Genomic DNA, 19205 nt, shown 5'->3' on the forward strand with positions numbered 1-19205 from the left:
CCTTCCTGAGCATACACTGGCCTCTTCCCTTGTTCCCTCTTCTCTAAGCCCAGAGTGGTTGCTGTGTCATCCATCCATCCATCCATGCATCCAGTACATGTTTGAAAATACTTCTCTGTGCTGCCAGAACACCTGCTTTGTGCCTGGAACTTTCCTGTAAATTTTTAATCCTCATTAACAATCCTGTGAGGTAAGGCCCATTTTATGTATGTATAAGCTCCATTTTATAGATGAGGAAGCTGAGGATGAGGAGGTGGAGTTGGATTCCCATAGTCACAGAACAAGTCAATGGTAGAGCTGGAATTTGCACTCCGGTTTATCGGGGGCACCTGCTGGGTCACGTGGGAACTTGCCTTTAGTAGGCACTGGTGAAGTCAGAGTTGTGAATTCCTCTCTGCTCACCCCAGGCAGGGATCAGCTGATGCTCTTCCCACCTGCTGCTCAAACCTGACTGGGGAGGCACCCTGTGGGCAGAGCCAGGGCCTGGAGGCTGGCTCATTGGTAAAGGAAGAAGGTGGGAGAGAGCAGCGCACTTACCGTTCACCAGGCGCAGGAGGTCCTCATGCATGTCCTCAAGGGCCTCCTCGATCACAGGACATAGCTGTGACAGCACAAATACAGAAATTCCATAAGCAAGGGGGTCCCACAGTGACTCATGTCTGGCTCACATGGCCTGAGTCCCACTGCAGTGCCCGTGGCCAGCCAGGTTTTTGTCCATGGGGTTGAGGACTCTGATGCATCCACTCCCCCAGCCAACCCAGCTGCTCAGAGTGCGCCCCTCTCCCCCGCACCCCGCCCCCCCCCCCCCGCCCCCGCCATCCCAATCCCCTGGTGAACCTGGGATCTTTTGCGGTGGTTTGCCCCATGCCTTATGCCCAAGGTACACCTGGCCCACCAGGTGCCCTCCCTATCAGACTCATCTTGTTCCCGAGAGCCCGTGTGTTCATTATGGAGTTTCTCCTTCATGTCAGACTCTAGGACAGAGGCCAGCAAGGCAGACGGAACCAGACTTGTGAACAATCTCTTTGTGTCCTTTGTGGGTTCGTGGCTCCTTCCAAACTGCCATCAGCTCTCGCCAGAGAGCAATTTTGTCCCCCAGGAGATGTTTGGAAATTTCTGGAGACATTTTTAGTTGTTACAACTCAGGAGGGGGATGAAGTTGACATCTCGTGAATGGAGACCAGGGATGCTGCTAAACATCCCACAGTGTACAGGACAGCCCCCCCCTCCAAGGGAAAGTTGAATTTTTCAGGATTTTCCAGTTTGAGATTCCTTTACAAAGGCTCTCTGGAATGGTTTAGTTAAGTATTAAATATGATGCAGCTATTACAATAATTCAGAATACTGTACAATGGCATAGCAAATATATGTCACTTAAATAACATAAAATAGTGTTGACACCGAGCGCTGCCACATAAACACATGAGTGCATGTGGGCGGAGCCTGGAAGGCAATATGCAAATGAGAAAACAGCTGCTGAGTTAACATAGCAGGATTATGGGTATTTCCCCCCTAAAGTTGTTTTGTTATTACATCATCTTTTCATTTTAAAAATGTTCTATTGTAAAAAAATTAGTTAGCTCACTGTCATGAACATCATCTTGGACTTTCTAGTGGAAATCAACTTAGAGAGTTTTAACTTATGTGTGGCATGTAAGGGACACATAACATGATTATATCATGTTTACCGACTCAGAAAAATAAATCCAAAAGGACCTGGTGGGTGACAGACCCCTAAGGACCACAGGTCGGTCGGAGACACTAGTATACTAGAGCCAGCTTGTACTGGTTTGTGAGGGCGATTTGTTCAAGTTTCAAGAATGTCTGAGATGGTACCAAATTCAGACATTATTAAAAGTTAAAGTATATAAACTTACAACTAAGAAAATTATATTGAAATCAAAGTTAATAAAAACTCAAAACTCATTACTTCCTAGTTATTTTCTTTATCTTACTGTTATCTCTTGCTCTTGTGGTCATTTGTGTCTACTGTATTCACGAGGGGGAAAACCATCTGATGGTGTGCTGCTGTACACTGCTTCCCAACTCTGCTCAGTGACATCGCCTTAGTAGCTTGAAATTGGCCTGGGAGGGAAATCAGCAAATGCTGCAAATCTGGGCTCCCTCCCCTCAGCCTCTCCAAAGTTAGTTGTTCAGCACAATTTATCAGCACATCACTGTTCAAGGTCTCCTGGCTGATTTTTGGCGGTTCCATTACCTTGACCTCAATGATCCCCTGCTGAAAGCATGATCCAGACCTGGAGTTTCCCACTCAAGGAGACACAGGTCCCTCAGAACCAGCTTGCAGTTCCACTCCAACCCTACAGGGGGAGCAATCTTTACAGCCCAGTGAGGTCCTGAGTCCACTCACCTGGCTTTTCACCAGTTTGGGCAGGGCTGGCACCAGCAGTTTCATGACATTGTTGGCTAAGGGATTGACCAGGAAGGAGAGCCTTCCCGAGAGGAGAAAAGGAGAGAGATTAGGAAAGGTCAGAGATGATTGCTCCTCCCTTGTTTTGCAGAAGGGGAGACTCAGTCCCGGGGAGGAAGGAACTTGCCCAAGGTCACATAGCAGGCTGTTAGAGACAGGGCTGGGAGTAGTCCCTGAGCCAGGTGTAGACGGTGGCAGAGAGTTCTCAGGGAGCAGGGGCTGGGGATTGCCATAGAAATTTGTGCTGGACACTGGAATGATGGCATCCCCCCCACCCCCCACCACCAAACTCCTGCTGAGAGGAAGAGGGAAGCACCACACTTTTGAGCCCCTGCTGTGTGCTACCTCTGCTGCTGAGTGCTTACAGCTGTGGCCTGGGCTAATCCTCTCACTGCCTCTTGGAAGGTGAGGCACAGAGAGGGAACTTGCCCAGCATCACCCAGACAGTAAATGAGGAGATACACTTGCCCGACTCTAAAGCCTGTTTTACCCCTGTCTCCACCCCAGCTTGCCTGGGGTGGTTTGAGGGGCCCTAGGAAGGTGGCTCCTCTCTACCTTTAAAAGTTTGCTCCACTGCCTGGCACAATGCCTGAAATTCCACCACTATGGCTTCCACACTTGATGTCTTGCAGTTTCTTTGGCATCACAGATTCCCTGAGGGGAGCCAGGAGGGTTGGTCCCTTTCTTTCTCTGAGTGTCAGTGTTCTGCATTTGTAAAATGGGGCAAGACCGCCACTTGGCTTTCCTCCCAGGCACTTTGGGAGCCCAATGGGAGGTGGCCACACTCACTTCTGCAGCAGGCTGATGCGCAGACTCCCCTGGCTGTTGGAGCAACTGCTGAGGACAAGGCGGGTGGCCTGGTCTTTGCTGTTGGTCCTCACTCGGATGGTGGCTTGGGCCTCTGTCTCCATGTGCATCTCCACGATGGTCTTGACCAGTGGCCTGGGAGTGAAGGTGCCCAATACTGTGAGCATCATCCCAGCTTCAGGCTGGAGCAAACCCGCTGGCCCTCTCCGTCTTCTGGCTCTCTGACCTTAGCATGTCCCATGCTCTCTTCTCTAATTTCTCTCCTGGTTTAAATCCTCTATATATGCCAACAGCTTCCAAATTTATACACAACCCCTTACTCAGGTGTCTTACAGGCATCTCAAGCTTAGTGTGTACAACACTGAACTGTGGAACTTTCCCAAACCTACTCCTCTCACGGTCTTTCTGTCTGGGTTGCTGGCCACTCCCTCCTGCCAGTTGCACAGGCAGAAACCTCGGAGTCAGCCTTGATTCCCCAGTCTCTCTCTCTCCTACCCTTTTATTCATCAGGAAATCCTGTTTTCTCTACCTGCCTTCCGAGCATATCCAGAACCTTGCCACCTTCCTGCCCCACAAACTATGGTCCCAGCTATCATTGTCTCCATCTGAATTATTTTAGTAGTTTCTGGATGACCTCCATATACAGGAACCAGAGGGATTCTTTAAAAAAATGTGAAGCATGTCATGTTTCTCCTCTGCTCAGGACCCTCCATGGCTCCCGTCTCACTCGGGAAAAGCCGAGTCCTCAGCCTGGTCCACAAGGCCCTGTATGATCCAGTCCCGGCTGCCTGCTGGCCTCACCTCCCATGATTCTCCTTTTCTCTCCCCTCTGTCTTTGCCATTCTTTGAACAAAGAAAGTGTACTGTTGCCTCAGAGCCTTTGCACTTGCTCTTTCCTCTGCTAGAACTGTTTTCCAGATCCCTGCGTAGGCGCAAAGGGGGGATGGGTAGATGCACCTGTTAGGCCTGCAGTGCCTGACCGAGGGGATACTCACGTGTTGAATCCGGCCACCATGTCCAATGGGATCGTGACCATTAGCTCCTGGTTGTTATCCGAGGGTTGCACCTGCACCTGGAGGATGTTGGCTGAGGTGACTTTCAGCCTGGATGAGATGCAGAAGAGACGAGAGTCATCTGAGCGTCAGCCACAAACTTTCTCCCCTCCATCGTTCCACTCTCCTCTGTTGCCCAGCCAGAAGCTGGACCCAAGCCCTGTCTGCCGACTCTTCCCCAGTGTGGTCTGGCCACACCCTCCCCCCAACCCCTGCCCCTGCTCACAACACTCCTGTGGCTCCGGCCTTACTTAAGACATGAATCCCAACTCCTTGGCCCGACTTCTAAGACCCTCTGTGACCTGGCCCCTCTGACCACCCCATGCCCACCTTGGGGTTTGAGCAACAGCCATTCTGACCTACTGTCACCCCTCTGTGCCTTTGCCCAGACTGGTCCCTCTGCCTGGAATACCATTTTCTTCTGCAGCTTGGAGTCAAATACTCACCTGTCATTCGAACTTAGAGGTGTCACCTTATCCCTTTACCTCTCACCCCAGGTCACTTCCCTTTGGAGTCACCCTATTAGGGGTCCTGTGTGACTCTTTCATGGTTACTAACTCCTCTGGGAGCTTCTGAGGAAGGGACTTCATTTGCCCCACTCCTTGTGGTCAGGCACAGAGTTGGCACCAACTGATGCTTGTTGACTGATCAATTGAGTGTGCAAAGTGTGTCCTGGGCAGAAGTGTGGGCAGGGAGCTCCCAGCCTGGTCCTGCTCCACTTACCAGATAATGAGGTTCAGGACGGAGTTTACCAGGTTGCCTATTATGGGGATTCCCCCGGCCGGCTTCTCCCGCATGGCACTGAGCAGAGGCAGCTGCTGCAGGATGTTGACAGCATCATGCTCCTTCAGCTGCTGGGTCAGCCCTGGAGACAGATTCTAGGGATTAGGGTTCAGCAGGAGGAGCAAGAAGGATGGCTTGGTGGGGGCTCCAGGCTGGGAGGGAGCCTCACTAGGACTATCAGACCTGGGCACAATACAATGGTGTGGATGCTTCCATCCTGACCATCACCACTGTGGAGACATGGCCTTGAGGATGATGGCCCAGATGGGTCATCTTCACATAAATACTGAGGCTGGGGCATAGGTAGACCACTCACACCCCTGAGCATTGCCAGCCTCTGCATCCCTCCCACCAGTCAGCAGCAAACCGTTCTGGACTCAAGAGGCAGGGGATTCATAAGGCTCTGTTTGGGGCTGTTTTGCTGCCAAAAAAACACTTGCTAACAATTCTCTGGCATCCACATCCTATGGGCCTCTTATCCAAAGAGTATCAAATGCTGAGCAGAGAAAGGGGGAGGCAAGGTTGGGGGTTTGTGAGCCAGGAGCCCTGGGTTTTGGTCCCTGCTGGACTCTCCCTGGCAGCCAGAGCCCATTTGGCTTGTGTGCAGAGTAGGTCAGAAGTGCTGCAGAGCTGATGCTCGGGAAGCAGCCCTGGTCCGGTGACTGATGGGAATCGATGTGTGAACACCCTAGCTCCCTCAACCCTCAGGCAGGATGACTCAGGGATGTGTGCCCCACTGTGTCCCAGATTCCCTGTGCACTATTGCCTCTGGGCAACCGCCCTTTTGCCTGCCCTGTGATAATGGAGATGGGCCCTGGAGATAGTCCTCCTTTGCTGGCTGGTGCAACGTTGAGCTCTGTCAGCAGAGGCTCTGGAAGGCCGCGGAGGAGGAAGAGGCTCCCCTCGCCAGGCTCCTGTGGTCTCATTGTCCGGGGCTGCGAGTTCAACAGCAGCCCCCTGGGCAGCTCGTGAGTACGGGTGGGTGCCCCAGCTCCTGTCCAGGAAGTTTCCTGGAGAAGGCTTCCCAGGAACCCTGTTCCTTGGGGGCAGCTTCCCAGAGAATTCCATCGGTTCCCCGCTGCCCGCTGGCTCAGCCTGCCAGCTGTGGACCAGCTCTGACCCGGGGCAGCTCAGCAGATGCCCCCCCACCCGCTGCGCTTCAGCCATATCCTCCCATGAGGTCCGGGGGGATTCTCCCCCTCCAGGTTTATTCTGTCCTTGGATGGCCTCTCCTCCCTCCCCAACCCCCTTTAGAGTTCTTTTTATTTTCTGTCGTAGCCAGTTTCCCACGGCTCCAACCCCTTGCTCATAATTCTTTATACAAACTCAGGAGTTGGGCTTCCCTTGTGGTTTCTGTGTCCCGACTGGCCCTATCCGACTAACACAGTTGCCCAGTCGGACTGAGCTCCAGTTCTCAGTGGTAGCTGCACTGTCTTTGCCTGACTTGTTTCCCACTCTGCTGCTGGTGTTTGTTTGTTTTTCCCTGAGATCCCCCCTAAAACCAACAACTTGCAAACAACTCCTGAACTCAGATTCTACTGTGGGGACACCCACATCGTGGTTGCTCATCTCTGAGCTCCTCTGGCTGCCATTCCAGGGGTTTGTGATTCACAGTGTGGGCCTGGAGCACCTCTGCCTGCCCAACAGCACCCAGAACTCTCTGCCCCCCATCCTTGCTTGGGGATCCCTCCTCTGGCTACGGAGCCTGCTGGACCTGGCCCCACCCCTGCCTGTCCAGCCCCAGCCGAGATTCACTGTATGTAGAGGGCTGGTCTCTAAATGCTTTAGATGGACTTCCAGAGCCGACTGATTATCATCCTCTCGGGGGACAACACTTTGGAGCCGTGATTTCCAACCAGGGCGATTCTGTCCCCTAAGAAACAGAATGTCTAGAGACATTTTTGGTTGTTTCAACTGGGCTGAGGATGCTGCTAACCACCCCAGAGGCACAGGACAGGCCCCTACAATAAAAGAGTTATTTGGTCCAAAGAGTCAGAAGTGCCAGGGTTGAGAAACTTGACCGTAGAGTTCATAAAATCCTTGTTACTTCCTGTCCTATCACACAGTCCCAACAACCTGATAAGGCAGGCCCCCTTGTTTGTTTCCAGAGGAGGGAGCCGAGGCTCAGGGAGTTTCCCAGGGCCACAGAGCTGGAGGCTGGTAAAGCTGTGCCTGGGACCCAGGCCGCCAGATTTCCAGCCCAGGGTCTTCTCTCTGGGGGCTGGTTGCACACGGACTCTAACTCCAAGGAGGCGCCCCACCAGTGGGGTTTTAGTCAAGGGCAGTAGGAGCTGCAGTTTCATCACACTCAGTGCCACACCCCCTTCTGCAGGCATCGGAACCTCAGAGGAGTGGGTTTTTGGAATCAAAGAATTTAAGACACCTTTCTTGGAATCATGGGCTCTTGGGATCATAGACACTCTCAACCTTTATGAGTCACCTACACTTGGGGTCCCAGCCGTGCCTTGCACACCTGCAGTGAGAGGAGCCCTCTCCCTCCTTTGGAGAGCTGCTTCACCTGCCCCATTGCCTTATGGTGCCGAGGGCTGGGTGGCCAAGACTTACTTTCACTGATGACTTCCGGGCCAAGGACGAGAACTGCAGGAGGGCTGAGGGTGGCTCCAACCAAAGTGGCTGCCAGCAAAGCACAGAGGAGGGTGAAGGTCCTTGAGCTGGCCATGTTCCTGAGGGTCAGGGAGCAGCAGGTGGGGGCCGTCAGAACCTGGGGTGAGCACAGAGGGCCCTGTTAGCCAGGCAGAGAGGCCAAGGGCAGGTCCACCATGCCTGGTGACTTGGGGTATAGAGTCCAGGAGAGTCTGTTTAGTGAAGTGATTAAAAGAGCGGGCTCTGGAGCCTGACTGGCAGGGTCCATGTCCTGCCTCCACTGCCAGGTGCTAGCTGTGTGGCCTAAACAATCAACTACTCTGTGCCTCAGTTTTCTCATCTGGAAATTGGGTATAATGAAACAGTGCCCTACTTTATAGCCCTTGGCACTTAAAACACTCAATGGCCCAACCTCAGCCAACTCCACCTTCTGTTTATTCCCTTCCTGCTCTGTAAAGCCCCCAGTCATTCCAAGCTGCTTGGAGGTCCCAGAACATACCCAGTTGTCTCTTGTGTTTGCGCCCTTGCCCTTGCTTTTCCTCCTTCCTGTAATGCTTTTCCCTTTCCTTATCTACCTGCCGAACTGCTATTCATCCTTTAAAACTTTGCCCACATGTCCCTTTCCTATGCTAGCTTTCCCCTGCAGACAGAGACTCTGGCCCACACTTGGAGGAGTGTTGCCCTGGGGCTGGTGTGTGTCCAGGACAGGAAGTTTGGAGGCAGGAAGGACATGGGAATTCAAGTGGGATGGAAAGTGGCAGGAAAGCTGTTTACTTAGTCTGAAGTTCTAAAGTGCCCAAGGAAGGACCAGATGGCTGCTTGGAGCTAGGAAGAGAAAGGCAGAGAGAGAGAGGGGGAGGCCTGGGGGTGTCTCCTGGGAGAAGAGTTGAGGGTATTCTGGCCCCGTGGCTGTTCTGTCCCATTCATGGGTGGACCATCAGCACCTGTAACCTGGTCCTGAGCTTATACTCTGGCTCAGCCTTCGAGCCCCCATAGAAGCTTCTGCCTCCTGTGGACTGTCCTGCTTGGAGGGAGGAAAGATGCTGACCCAGAGACCTGAGCCCTTTCTTGGCTCAGCGTGTGAGTTTCTTGTTGCCAAAGACAAATACAGCGTCTGCGAGACACGTGTCTTCTGTGACCTGGAATAGTGAGAGCTCTTAGAGACTCGTGAAATTAAGATTGAATATCGGCCTCCCTGACTAGGCCACAAGCTCTGGGAGGGAGCGTTGATTCTACCTGCTCCCCATCGTGCCCCCAGCACCCAGCATTAGTGCCTGGCACACAGTGGATGTTAAGTAAACAAATGGTTGCTGAATGAATCATGACCTCTAGGAGCCCTGGAAGAATGGGGAGTCTGAGCCCGCTGAACTGAAAAGGTGTAGGCCACGGGGGCCCCTGTCAAGTCACAGGACCCCGTGGTCCCTGTGTGCCGGGAGGCCTGAGGGTGAAGGAGAGATATCATGGGCTTCAGAGTCAGACAGACCTGAGTTGGGAGACTGCCTCTACCACTTGCTGGGTGATCTTGGGCAAGGGACTTACCCTCTCTGAGCCTTAGTTTTCTTATCTATAAAATAAGGGATAATAATAATAATACTTACATCACAGGGTTGTTGGGAGGATTAAATGAGACAATCCATGCATGGCCCAGCATGCTACAAGAGCTCAATGTGTTAGCTGCTATGATTGTAACAGTTATTGTTAATACTACTGGGGTCAGAAAGAGTGGCCGTGCAGTCAAAGCCAGAAAACAGAGATGACTCCCAGTGCTCTGCCCATTTGCCCAGGAAGTCCCCCACCCCCACTCTATAATCTTTTCCTTTCAAGCATCTTAGCCCTGTTTCCCCTCCGTTATCTTCCCACATCTCTCTGTCCTTTAATCAGAGGCATCCAGGGAGCCAAGAGGATGGTCACATCTGTTCCTGTGGATACGTGTCTCCTCCCCAAATCCTAGCACCCTGCACACAACCACCACATCGTTCCTTGCCTCCTGGCCTTTGCTTATGCTATTCCTTTTGTATGGGATGCCTTTCTTTTCTCCTTTGTTCAACCAACTTCTACTCATTTTCTTAACTGACATGTCACTTCTTCCGGGAAGCCTTCCCTGACTGCTCCCCACCACCATGTCCCTGGGCTTTCCTTGAGCACAGAATATACCACACTGGCCATACTAAGAATTTCCCGAGGGCCAGGACTGTCTCATACTTCTTGTCCCCAGAATCATCCCGGCACAGGGCTGGGCACAGAACAGTTAGTGTGAGCAGAACGAGTTTATGTCATTGTGATGAAGCCAGGGAAAGACTCAGCCATTCTTATCCCTCAGCACTGCTCTTTGGTCTTCTCAGTCAGGGAGCTGGGTACCTTTCCACCTGCTCTGAGGGTCCTGAGGGAACTTACCCTCAGGGCCAAGTCTCCCTCCTGCTTCTGATCTGACCCCAACAAGTGTCTCCAACTCAGAACCCTGCTGGTGCTGTAGGCTTTCAGTCCCTTCCCTACACTTTTACCTGGATGTGCCGGAGTCCTCAGCTTGGGCAGCGGGTCTGGAAGTCCAGGCTTATATCCTATATACCCTGGGCTGGGCAGTTAGTTACCCTTTGCATTTGGGCCAAGGTCTCAGGTTGGGCCAAGGTCTCCAAAGAAAATATTTGTGGCTCCTGTTGAACCACATCCTTTCCTGGAGGCAGCCTCAGAACTGCAGCTTCCTGAGGTTTGGAGAGAGGAGGTCTTAAGCTGTCATGAAGGCTGGGCAGGGTGCTGGGGCACATGGCAGGCAACTGGATCGGGCACATTGTGGCTGTGTTTGCAAATGCACCGAAGTCCTCAAACTCCTAAAGGCAAGGCTTCTTGGGAGGAACCCTGCATGTCCCTTGGGCACATGTCCAGAAAGGCAAATGCCCCCTCCTGTGCTTCCCAGCTGGCCATGCCCACTGCCCATGGACAATGCCTCTCTGTAGGAGGCCCCAGCCCAGTGCCAGGGCCTGGACCCACATCAGCTCCTGCTTCCTGCCTGTCAGCTCTGCACATTCGCTGGGGTCAGCAAGCATGACTGTGTCCCTATAGGCCTGGCATGCTTTGGAACCCACGGGTTGCATGGCTCTGACCGCAGTATCGCTCAGCTCCTTGAAGACTGTGGAGGGCCTCTTCATCCCGTCTTCACCCCTTTCCAGCTCCCAGGCCTTTAGTTGTGCCATGTCCCCTTCCTGGAATGCCTCACCCTCCCCACCCCCCGCCCTGACAACCCCATCTTGCCCTGTGAGGGCAGCAGAGCAGGGGAAGTCTCTGGAGTTTGACCAATGAGGTTCCATTTCTGCTCTTGGGCTGGTCAGCTGTGCGGCTCTGGGATGACTGTTTTTCCCCTCTGAGCCTCTGTTTCCTCAGCTGTAAAACAGAACTGTTTTGAGGGTCTCGTAAGACAACATGGAATGCTTGGAACATCAGAGCGTTTAGTAAATGGTAAATGGTTTTATTACTGTTGAAATAATATTGTTGACCTTCAAAGCCCAATTCAAAAGGCAGGATCTGCACACAGTGGCCTGATCTCTGCTCCACCTAGACCTGGTGTGCTCTTGCCTCCTGGGAGCCCCCAAAGCACTAAGTACTTACTGTCTTGGGGCTTGGATCCCCCTTTGCCTCGAGAGATGTCTGTCTTATCCATCCATCCATCCATCCATCCATCCATTATTCATTTATTCACCTACTCATCCCAGACTCCTTTCCAGTCTTCCTCTTTCTACCCCAATTCTCCCCTACAAAAATCCAATTTCCACCCAACAACTTGAATTAATCTTTAAAAAATATTACTCAGAATGGGTCACTTCCCTGCTTGTTAAAACCCTCCAAAGGTCTCTGTAGCTCTTCTGTGAAAAGCCAAGCTCTGCGAGGCCCAGCACGGTTGGCTGCTGGCCACCTCTCAATCCTCATCCCCCATCCCCTTTCCCCTCTCTCCTCTCATTCCTACCTCAGGGTCTTTGCACGTGCTGAGCCTTTTCCCAGGAGTGCTCTTCTCCCAGCCCTTCCCCTGGCTGGCTCCTTCTCAGTAACCATGTTTCAGCTTCAGCACCCCTTCCTTGGGAAGGCCTTTCCTGGCCACTCTGTCTTAAGTAGAGCTCTTTGGGCTCACCACCCACTGATAGATATCCTCACCAGCCCTTACTGAAATCTGAAAACCCAGTGCCATCTCAGGTACCACAATGCCACGGACGCTGTGTACCAAGGACAGGGGCCAGATCACAGTGGAAGCAGGTGGCCAAGAACTGGCTGCATAGCTCTTATGTCCCTCATGTGAGGGCTCCTGACCCAGACCGAAGTGATAAAAGGGTCAAGAGGGCAAATGACACAGCTGTTATCCCGCCTCCCCCTCTCAGTGAGGAGAGCAGGGGTGTTTGTCCCTAATGCAAACTTAGAGGGAGGGGGCTTTCCAGGGATGATTTAGGGGCTTGAGGGTCCCTGGAGTTGGGACATGAAATACACTGGATTCTCCTTCTTGCCTGAGACAAACAGGCTGATTAGCCAAAGTCATGGTGGGGAGCATGGCTTCTGTGAGCAGAAAACTATGGCTCTTTACTCCCTCTGGATGGGGTCAAAGCTTATGTATGAGTTTTTCCAAGGGCCTGGTGTGGACCCTGCAGGATAGAGATCTAGTCTGGGATTGGTTTAAGTCCCTCCCACTCTCATCCCTGGGCAGGTGAGGAAAGGGTGCCAGAGAACCAGGGGCTGGGGCTGGCATGCAGAGTGATCAGTTGGAGAAGCTCTGTCCTTATCTGAGGTTACAGCCTGAGAGGCCTGGTAGGGAGGTTTGAAAATACCCCTAAGGAAGACGCCCACTAGACTGAGCTCTGAAGCTCTGACCATCCATCAGTCAGAGGGAAACCTCTCCTGCCTTTCCCTGTCCTTCCTGTTAGAGATAGAGGAAAAAGGTGTGTGTGTGTGTGTGTGTGTGTGTGTGTGTGTGCGCGCGCGCATGCGTGTGCACGAGTGTCAGAGGGGTGGGGGAGAGAGAAATGGAGAGAGAGAGATGAGAGACTCCTCTCCTTTGTCTCTCTCCCAAGCTGGTCCTTCGAAGCCTCAGTTAGGGGTGGAGGGAGGGAGTGTGATGGTCAGCTGCAGCTGGACACTGACACAGCAAGGTGGCAGAGTGAAAAAGACCATGTCCAGTCTACAGATCACAATAGTGAGGCCTAGATCAGAGAAAATAGAGGTGATAGTGCCCCCGTTTTCCAGATTAGGAAGGTCCTTGGAGAAGGGAAGTGCCCTGCCCAAGGTCCCATGGCCATAACATGTGGAGCCAGGATCTGGAGCCCGCTCTGCCCGACTCTGGAGCCTGTGCTCTGCCCTTCTGTCCCAGCACCGCCCCCCATCACCTCCAGCTGGGATGAGGGTCTTCCTCTTCTGGGCAGTCTGTGGTTCTGTGAAAAACCAGAAATGGTTTCTAAGGACATGGAGGGGTTGGACAGATAGAAGTCAGGAGGTCTTGTGGACTGTCGCTGACTTGGAAGGCAAGAAGGAAGCCACCTTGAGGAATTCACTTGAGTGGCCTCAAGCCCACAATTTACAAAGGCTTTCTGTTGGCACCAAGGAGCCCAACAGAATGGCAGCAACACTTCGCCTCTTATTGGCTGGTACTGGCTGTGGGAGAAGCCGTCAGGGTCTGGACTCAGCAGAAGGGAGAGTGTGATGATTGATTAGCATGGTCTGCCATGAGCAGTATAAATGTCTACATTCTTGCTGCAACCACATGCTTCCTTGTTGAAGTTTTGCATTCTCTTGCAAAATAGCAAAAAGATAACAGAGTGGGGAGAAAATCTCTAGACAATAGGTTGTTGACGAATGCCTTTAGACAAGTCTTCTTATCTCTGGGCCTTAGTCTCCCCAACTGTTAGATGAGGATGTTGGGTTCCTTCATGTTGTGGGTTAGGTAGGCTGGCATAACCTGGGCTTATAGCAGAGGGAGCTGGGTAAATATGCAGTGAGGAATGACCTGTTTGGGGGACAAATTTATCCTTAGGAAAGCCCATACCCCCTGGCCCAGGGTCTGTGTAGGGTCTGTGTGAGGAAATTGCCCAGTGGTGTGGGCAAGATGAACTGTTAGGCTGCTCATTGCAGTCTTACATATAATAGCCCTAAAGTAGGACCAGCTTAAATGTCTAGCAACAGGGGATTTATTAAACAAATTGTGGGCCACCAGGCAGCCATCCTAAAACAATATAGAGAAATGTATTGAAGGCTTTGGCAAGTGAAAAAAAGAAATTATTTCCTCTATTTTTTATTCAAAAAAATTTTTTTTTTTACTCTAGGAAAATACTGGAAGAAAATGCACCAAAAATGTAACAATGCTTATTTCTTTGTGATGTTATCACAGGCGACTCTTACCGTCCTCTTTGTATTTTCAAAATTAAAAAAACTTTTACACTGAATGCATTTTTTTGATCAGCAAACAGTCCCATGAAATAGCTTGAAGATGAGTAAATACACGTTGGGCGGAGGACAAAGGACGGGAGGAAGCCTCACTGCTTTCCCAGGGCCGATCCGCAGATCCAGGATTCCGGGGAACACTGCGGTGACATGGCTGACAGCTGCAACAAAAGCCCAGTCACACTAGTCCCGGAACCGCGGGGCACGAAAGACAGAAATCAGAACTGGACACTCATGGGCATAATCGCTCTTTTGTGGGATAGGAATAGATAAGCTTTCATGCAAACAAACCCTGACTAAGCCAGACTCCGGGTGGGGTCATGATCAGGGTCAATGCAGGCGCAGGGCTAAACGCTGTGATTCCCGTCCACTCCGGCAGCATGTGGTTGGGTGGAGGTCAGCTGGACAGTGGACAGTGCCTTAGGAAAGGGAAACCCAGACAGAGGGACGCGTGCTTCCCATTCTGTTTGGTAACTCAGGACTGTGGGGCGGACAGACGCATCAGCCAGAAGGTCAGTTGGTCAGTCAGCTAATTGTATTACACACTGTGTGTGGACCCAGTTCTGGGTGCCATGGACATAGCAATGAGCAAACAAGCCCCTCCCCCATGTGCCCCTCAAGGGCTCACATTCTCTTCGGGAGACAGAGTGAGCCAGAAATGGACAAAGAAATATAAAAACACAGAGCTCAATTGTCTCAGCTGTGGGGACAGAGAACAAAAATAAACAACACGTATGGAAGGCTGGAGCTCTACCATCAGAATATTATGAGGGTGGAAGCAGCTTTAGCTTTAACTGGATGCTCTCCCGCAACATCCCCCCCCCCACACACACCTGCCTAAATCTCTTTGTTCGACTTTCACATTTCACATGTTTGACTTTGGGAACACACTTTGGGGGTTAATTATGTATAAAGGGAAGGGCTGCCTGAAGTATACAATAGGAACAACCCTACCATTTCAGAGTGCTCACTACCTGCCAGGCTGAGCCTCCAGCCCACAAGTTCACTGCTGTTAGCTCCATTGTACAGATAAGGAAATGGAGGTGCAGAAAAGCTGGGTGACCTGCTCAAGGGACAAGGGGCCAGGATTTGAACTCTGGTCCATCTGACTTCAAAACCTGTGCTCTTAATCTGTCAGACACCATTCCCCAAACACCTGCAGTCTGTGCACCACCTCCCTCTGCAGGCCGCATCTGCCTTGGCATTTGGCACTCACTGCCAACCCTGGATTACCGCTTATTCAACATATATTTTGGTAAATACAATCATGTTTAAAACTTAAATACACTTGATTTTCTATTTTTTAAAAAGATTTTATTTATTTATTAATAGAGAGAAAGGGAGGGAGAAAGAGAGGGAGAGGAACATCAATGTGTGGTTGCCTCTCGCAGGCTCCCTACTGGGGACCTGGCCTGAAACGCAGGCACATGCCCTGACTGGGAATTGAACTGGTAACCTTTTGCTTCACAAGCTAGCATTCAGTCCACTGAGCCACACTAGCCATGGCTGATTTTTGATTTGTAACAGAAAATTGTATAACCCTGGGTCAGCATAATTTCATCCTCATTTTGTGGATAAGGTTTGGATGAGCCCCCTTCAAGGAGGTAAAATACTTTTTCTCTTTTCTATTCTTTTAAAAAAATTATATTTTATTGATTATGCTATTACAGTTGTCCTGATTTTCACCCCCAACCCCCCTCCACCCAGCACCCCCATTCCCTCAGGCAATCCCCCCACCCTTGTTCATGTCCACATGTCATACATATAAGTTCTTTGGCTACTCCCTTTCCTATACTGTACTTTATATCCCCATGGCTATTCTGTAACTACCTATTTGTACTTCTTAATGCCCTCACCTCTCACCCATTCTCCCACACCCACTCTCCCATCTCTTTATCTTTAACCTTTGGCATTTTAATTATGATGTATCTTGGGGTAGGCCTCTTTGCATCCATCTTGTCTGGGACTCTCTGTACTTCCTGAACTCACATGTCTATTTCCTTCACCAAATTAGGGAATATTTTTTTCATTATTTTTTTTCAAATAGATTTCTAATTTCTTGCTGTTTCTCTTTCACCAGGTACCCCTATGATGTGAATGTTGGACCTCTTGAAGTTGTCTCAGAGGCTACTTATGCTATCCTCATGTTTTGGATTCTTTTTTCTTCTTGTTCTGAATTTTTTTTTGCTTCTTTATGTTCCAAATCACTGATTTGATTCTTGGCTTCATCCACTGTATTGTTGTTTTCCTGTAAATTGTTCTTTATCTCAATTAGTGTATCCTTTGTTTCTGACTGTATCTTCTTTATGCTGCTGAGGTCCTCACAGATTTCCTTGTGCATCCTTATAAGCAGTGTTTTGAACTCTACATCTGATGGGATGCTTACCTCCATTTTGTTTAGATTTTTCTGGAGTATTGATCTGTTCTTTCATTTGGGCCATGTTTCTTTGTTTCCTCCTTTTGTCAGCCCCCTTGTGTTTGTTTCTATGTATTATTAGGTAGAGCTGCTTTGACTCCATGTCTTGGTAGTATGGCCTAATGTAGTGGCTGTCCTGTAGGGTCCAACGGCACAGGGTCCACTGGCACAATGTAGGGTCCCTATCACTCAAGCTGAGTATTCCAGGTGAGCCCTTTGTGTGCACTGAGTACACCCTCCTCTTGTAGTTGAGCCTTGGTTGTTGTTGGTAGGTCAATAGGAGGGATTTACCCAGGCCAGTCGGCTGTAAGGACTGGCTGTGATCACTGACCACTAACCTCTCTTCTCCATGGAGGATCAGCTGTCCAAGGGCAGGGTGGTGCTCAGACATGGTCTGTAGCTGTCCATTGGGAGGGCTTGCTCCTGGGTTTCCCTTTCCTATGTGGTGCAGGCCAAGTTCAGCCCCCACCTGTATTTTGCTCAAGGTCCCCCGCTCCCTGAGTTATAAAGCAATCTGAGATGGCTGCTACTTGTGCTGGGCTTGGATATTTCCAGGTGAAGCTAAATTGCGAATCTAGGCTGCTAGTTCTGGGGCTCACAAAAGCCATCTGTTTCTTGTTTGAGAGGATTTAGGAAGTTGTGAAGCCTAAGCCAAGACCAGTCATTCATATGTAAAAGCAGCTTGGGTGGGCCCATAAATTGGGAGGGGCTGATCTCTGGGGATCTCCAAGGTGGGCCAAACAGTGTTATCCAAGGCACTGATGGAATCTTAGATATGGCACTAGTCTGCAGGCTATGTTGGGGCAGGGACCAGGAAAGGGACAATGGCCTCTGCTTGCCTTGATGCCAGGTACCTGAGCCTCCCCCTGCAGGCCACAGGTGCCCCTCAAGTTGCCTCCTCAGCGCTGCAGCCCAGAGGGAGTGAGTCTGAGTAGGTGGGTCCGTGTGTGAGTTCTTTAAGAGGAACTGCTTGGGGCTCCAAATGTTTCTTCCACGGACTTAATCCCTGTCGGTTTTTGCAGCCAGAAGTTGTGGGGATTTATCTTCCTGGGAGGCCTGGGTGTAGAGCTGAGACTCCTCACTCCCAAGATATCCCTCCTGAATTTTTATCCACTATGTGTGGATGTGGAACCAGCCTATTCTGCATCTGCACCCCTCCTACAACTCTGGGTGGATGTGGTTTCTTTAATTACATAGTTGTCAGACTTCTATTCAACTCAATTTCTGTCAGTTCTAAGAGATGGTTGTTCTATATTTTAATAGTAATTTCTATTTTATTCTTATTTGAGAAAGAGAGGGGAAAGGAGAGAGAGCACCTACAAACTGGGCATGTGCCCTGACCAGGAATTGAACCAGCTACCTTTCAGTTATGGGACACCACTCCAAAGAAGCGATGCTGACCAGGGCCTAACTACTTTTTCTAGAGTCATAGTGAAAACAAACAGAAATGTGCTGTTGAGCTCCGGCCCTGCAGCCTGCTCAAGGCCACTGGAGACAATAGCCTGTGCTTGGAGAGTTGTCTAAGACACACTAGCATCCTTCCTACTGAGCCTTTCATATCGGAAGGATTGAAAATGAGCAGGAAGACCAATTGTTTTCTCCCACTGAGGAAAACTCTGCACCAAGCTACCTATCACACATCAAGAAATGCTTCAGAGCCCTTTCTGAGTGTGCGAGCCAGGTTGCAAATCTCTTACCTTGTGGGCAGCTGTGTCCTCTGGCAGCGGAGACTCTGAAACACGAATGAAGTGTGTTCTCAAAACTCGGCACCTTTTCCAGACTTGCAACCTGCCTGGACTGCAAATGTCTTGCTCCTCACTTATATGAACTCCCCGGGGACTGGGAGGGGAGGAAGGGGACCCAGCAGGCACCTCCCTTGAAGTCACCCACATTGGATTGAGTTCCTGTGCTAACATTTACTCACTTAGTCACCAGGTCCTCTAGGAGATGAGAAAGAGGTAACAGTGGGTAAACAAGGAGACCTGTCTGAAGGTGGGAGCATCCTGGGAACTCATTTCAATGCATTCCCTCACACTGAATAGAGACATTCAGGACACCTTTCTGGCCCCTGTGTCCCCTCTTCCCCTGATTCCATTCTGCTTCTCTGCACTTTCAGAGTCTGCTGCTCTCCAGAGGGGAGGTCGTTCTAGGGTCTCTTTCCACAGAGGGCTTGATTTCTGGCTGCTTCCACTCATTCCCCAACTGCATCTCTCACCTCCTGAGTGTCCCCACACGTGGAGTCTCCTGTCTCCCTCATCTTCACCCCTGCTACCTGGCCTCACCTCAGGCCTCACCAGTTACTGACTGGGGCAGCTGCCACAGTCTCCCCTCTGGCCTCCTTGAGTCTGGCCTGGCCCTCTCAAATTTCCTCCCCACACTGTAGTCAGAGCCATCTTCCCTCCCCGAAAATCCTTTCTTATGAAATATTTCAGACACAGAGCTGTCTACTCACCACCTAAATTCTGCCCATCCAACTTGCTGGTGTGATGTATTTCAACCCAAGTTGCAGATGTCAGTACCCTCCCCACTAAGTTCTTCAGCTCAAGTATCGTTACCTAGAGTTCAACATTTGCCTGCAGTCGGGCTTTCCGCTCAGAGGAGGCCGGGGTGCACCTTTCTCTGGTCTGAGTCCATCTAACACCAGCTGCCTCCTCCACGATACCCAAGTTTAACCCAACGAAATCAGAAGCATGGGCTGGTAGGG

General features: G+C 50.9%; 1 protein-coding gene across 3 annotated transcripts in view; it reads right to left on the reverse strand.

The window, feature by feature from the left end:
* Nucleotides 1–18333, reverse strand: part of LOC123815129 (BPI fold-containing family B member 1-like) — a 28370-nt gene extending 10037 nt beyond the window's left edge. Inside the window, exons 1-8 of one of the 3 annotated variants that reach the window (XM_045833328.1) lie at nt 18199–18313; nt 14044–14246; nt 7639–7795; nt 5014–5155; nt 4234–4341; nt 3221–3373; nt 2372–2453; nt 538–601 (exon numbers count right to left, since the gene is read on the reverse strand). In XM_045833328.1, the coding sequence (XP_045689284.1) occupies nt 538–601; nt 2372–2453; nt 3221–3373; nt 4234–4341; nt 5014–5155; nt 7639–7753 (664 nt within the window). In that variant the 5' untranslated portion in view covers nt 7754–7795; nt 14044–14246; nt 18199–18313. Of the gene's footprint in view, nt 1–537; nt 602–2371; nt 2454–3220; nt 3374–4233; nt 4342–5013; nt 5156–7638; nt 7796–13034; nt 13054–14043; nt 14247–18198 lie in introns of those variants that run through there. The other 2 variants (XM_045833327.1, XM_045833329.1) reach the window with 2 other exon arrangements.
* Nucleotides 18334–19205: the final 872 nt, after the last annotated feature.

The sequence above is a fragment of the Phyllostomus hastatus genome, unplaced genomic scaffold (genome assembly GCF_019186645.2).
Source record: "Phyllostomus hastatus isolate PE091 unplaced genomic scaffold, TTU_PhHast_1.1 phas_contig_17, whole genome shotgun sequence".
Classification (NCBI taxonomy): Eukaryota; Metazoa; Chordata; class Mammalia; order Chiroptera; family Phyllostomidae; genus Phyllostomus; species Phyllostomus hastatus.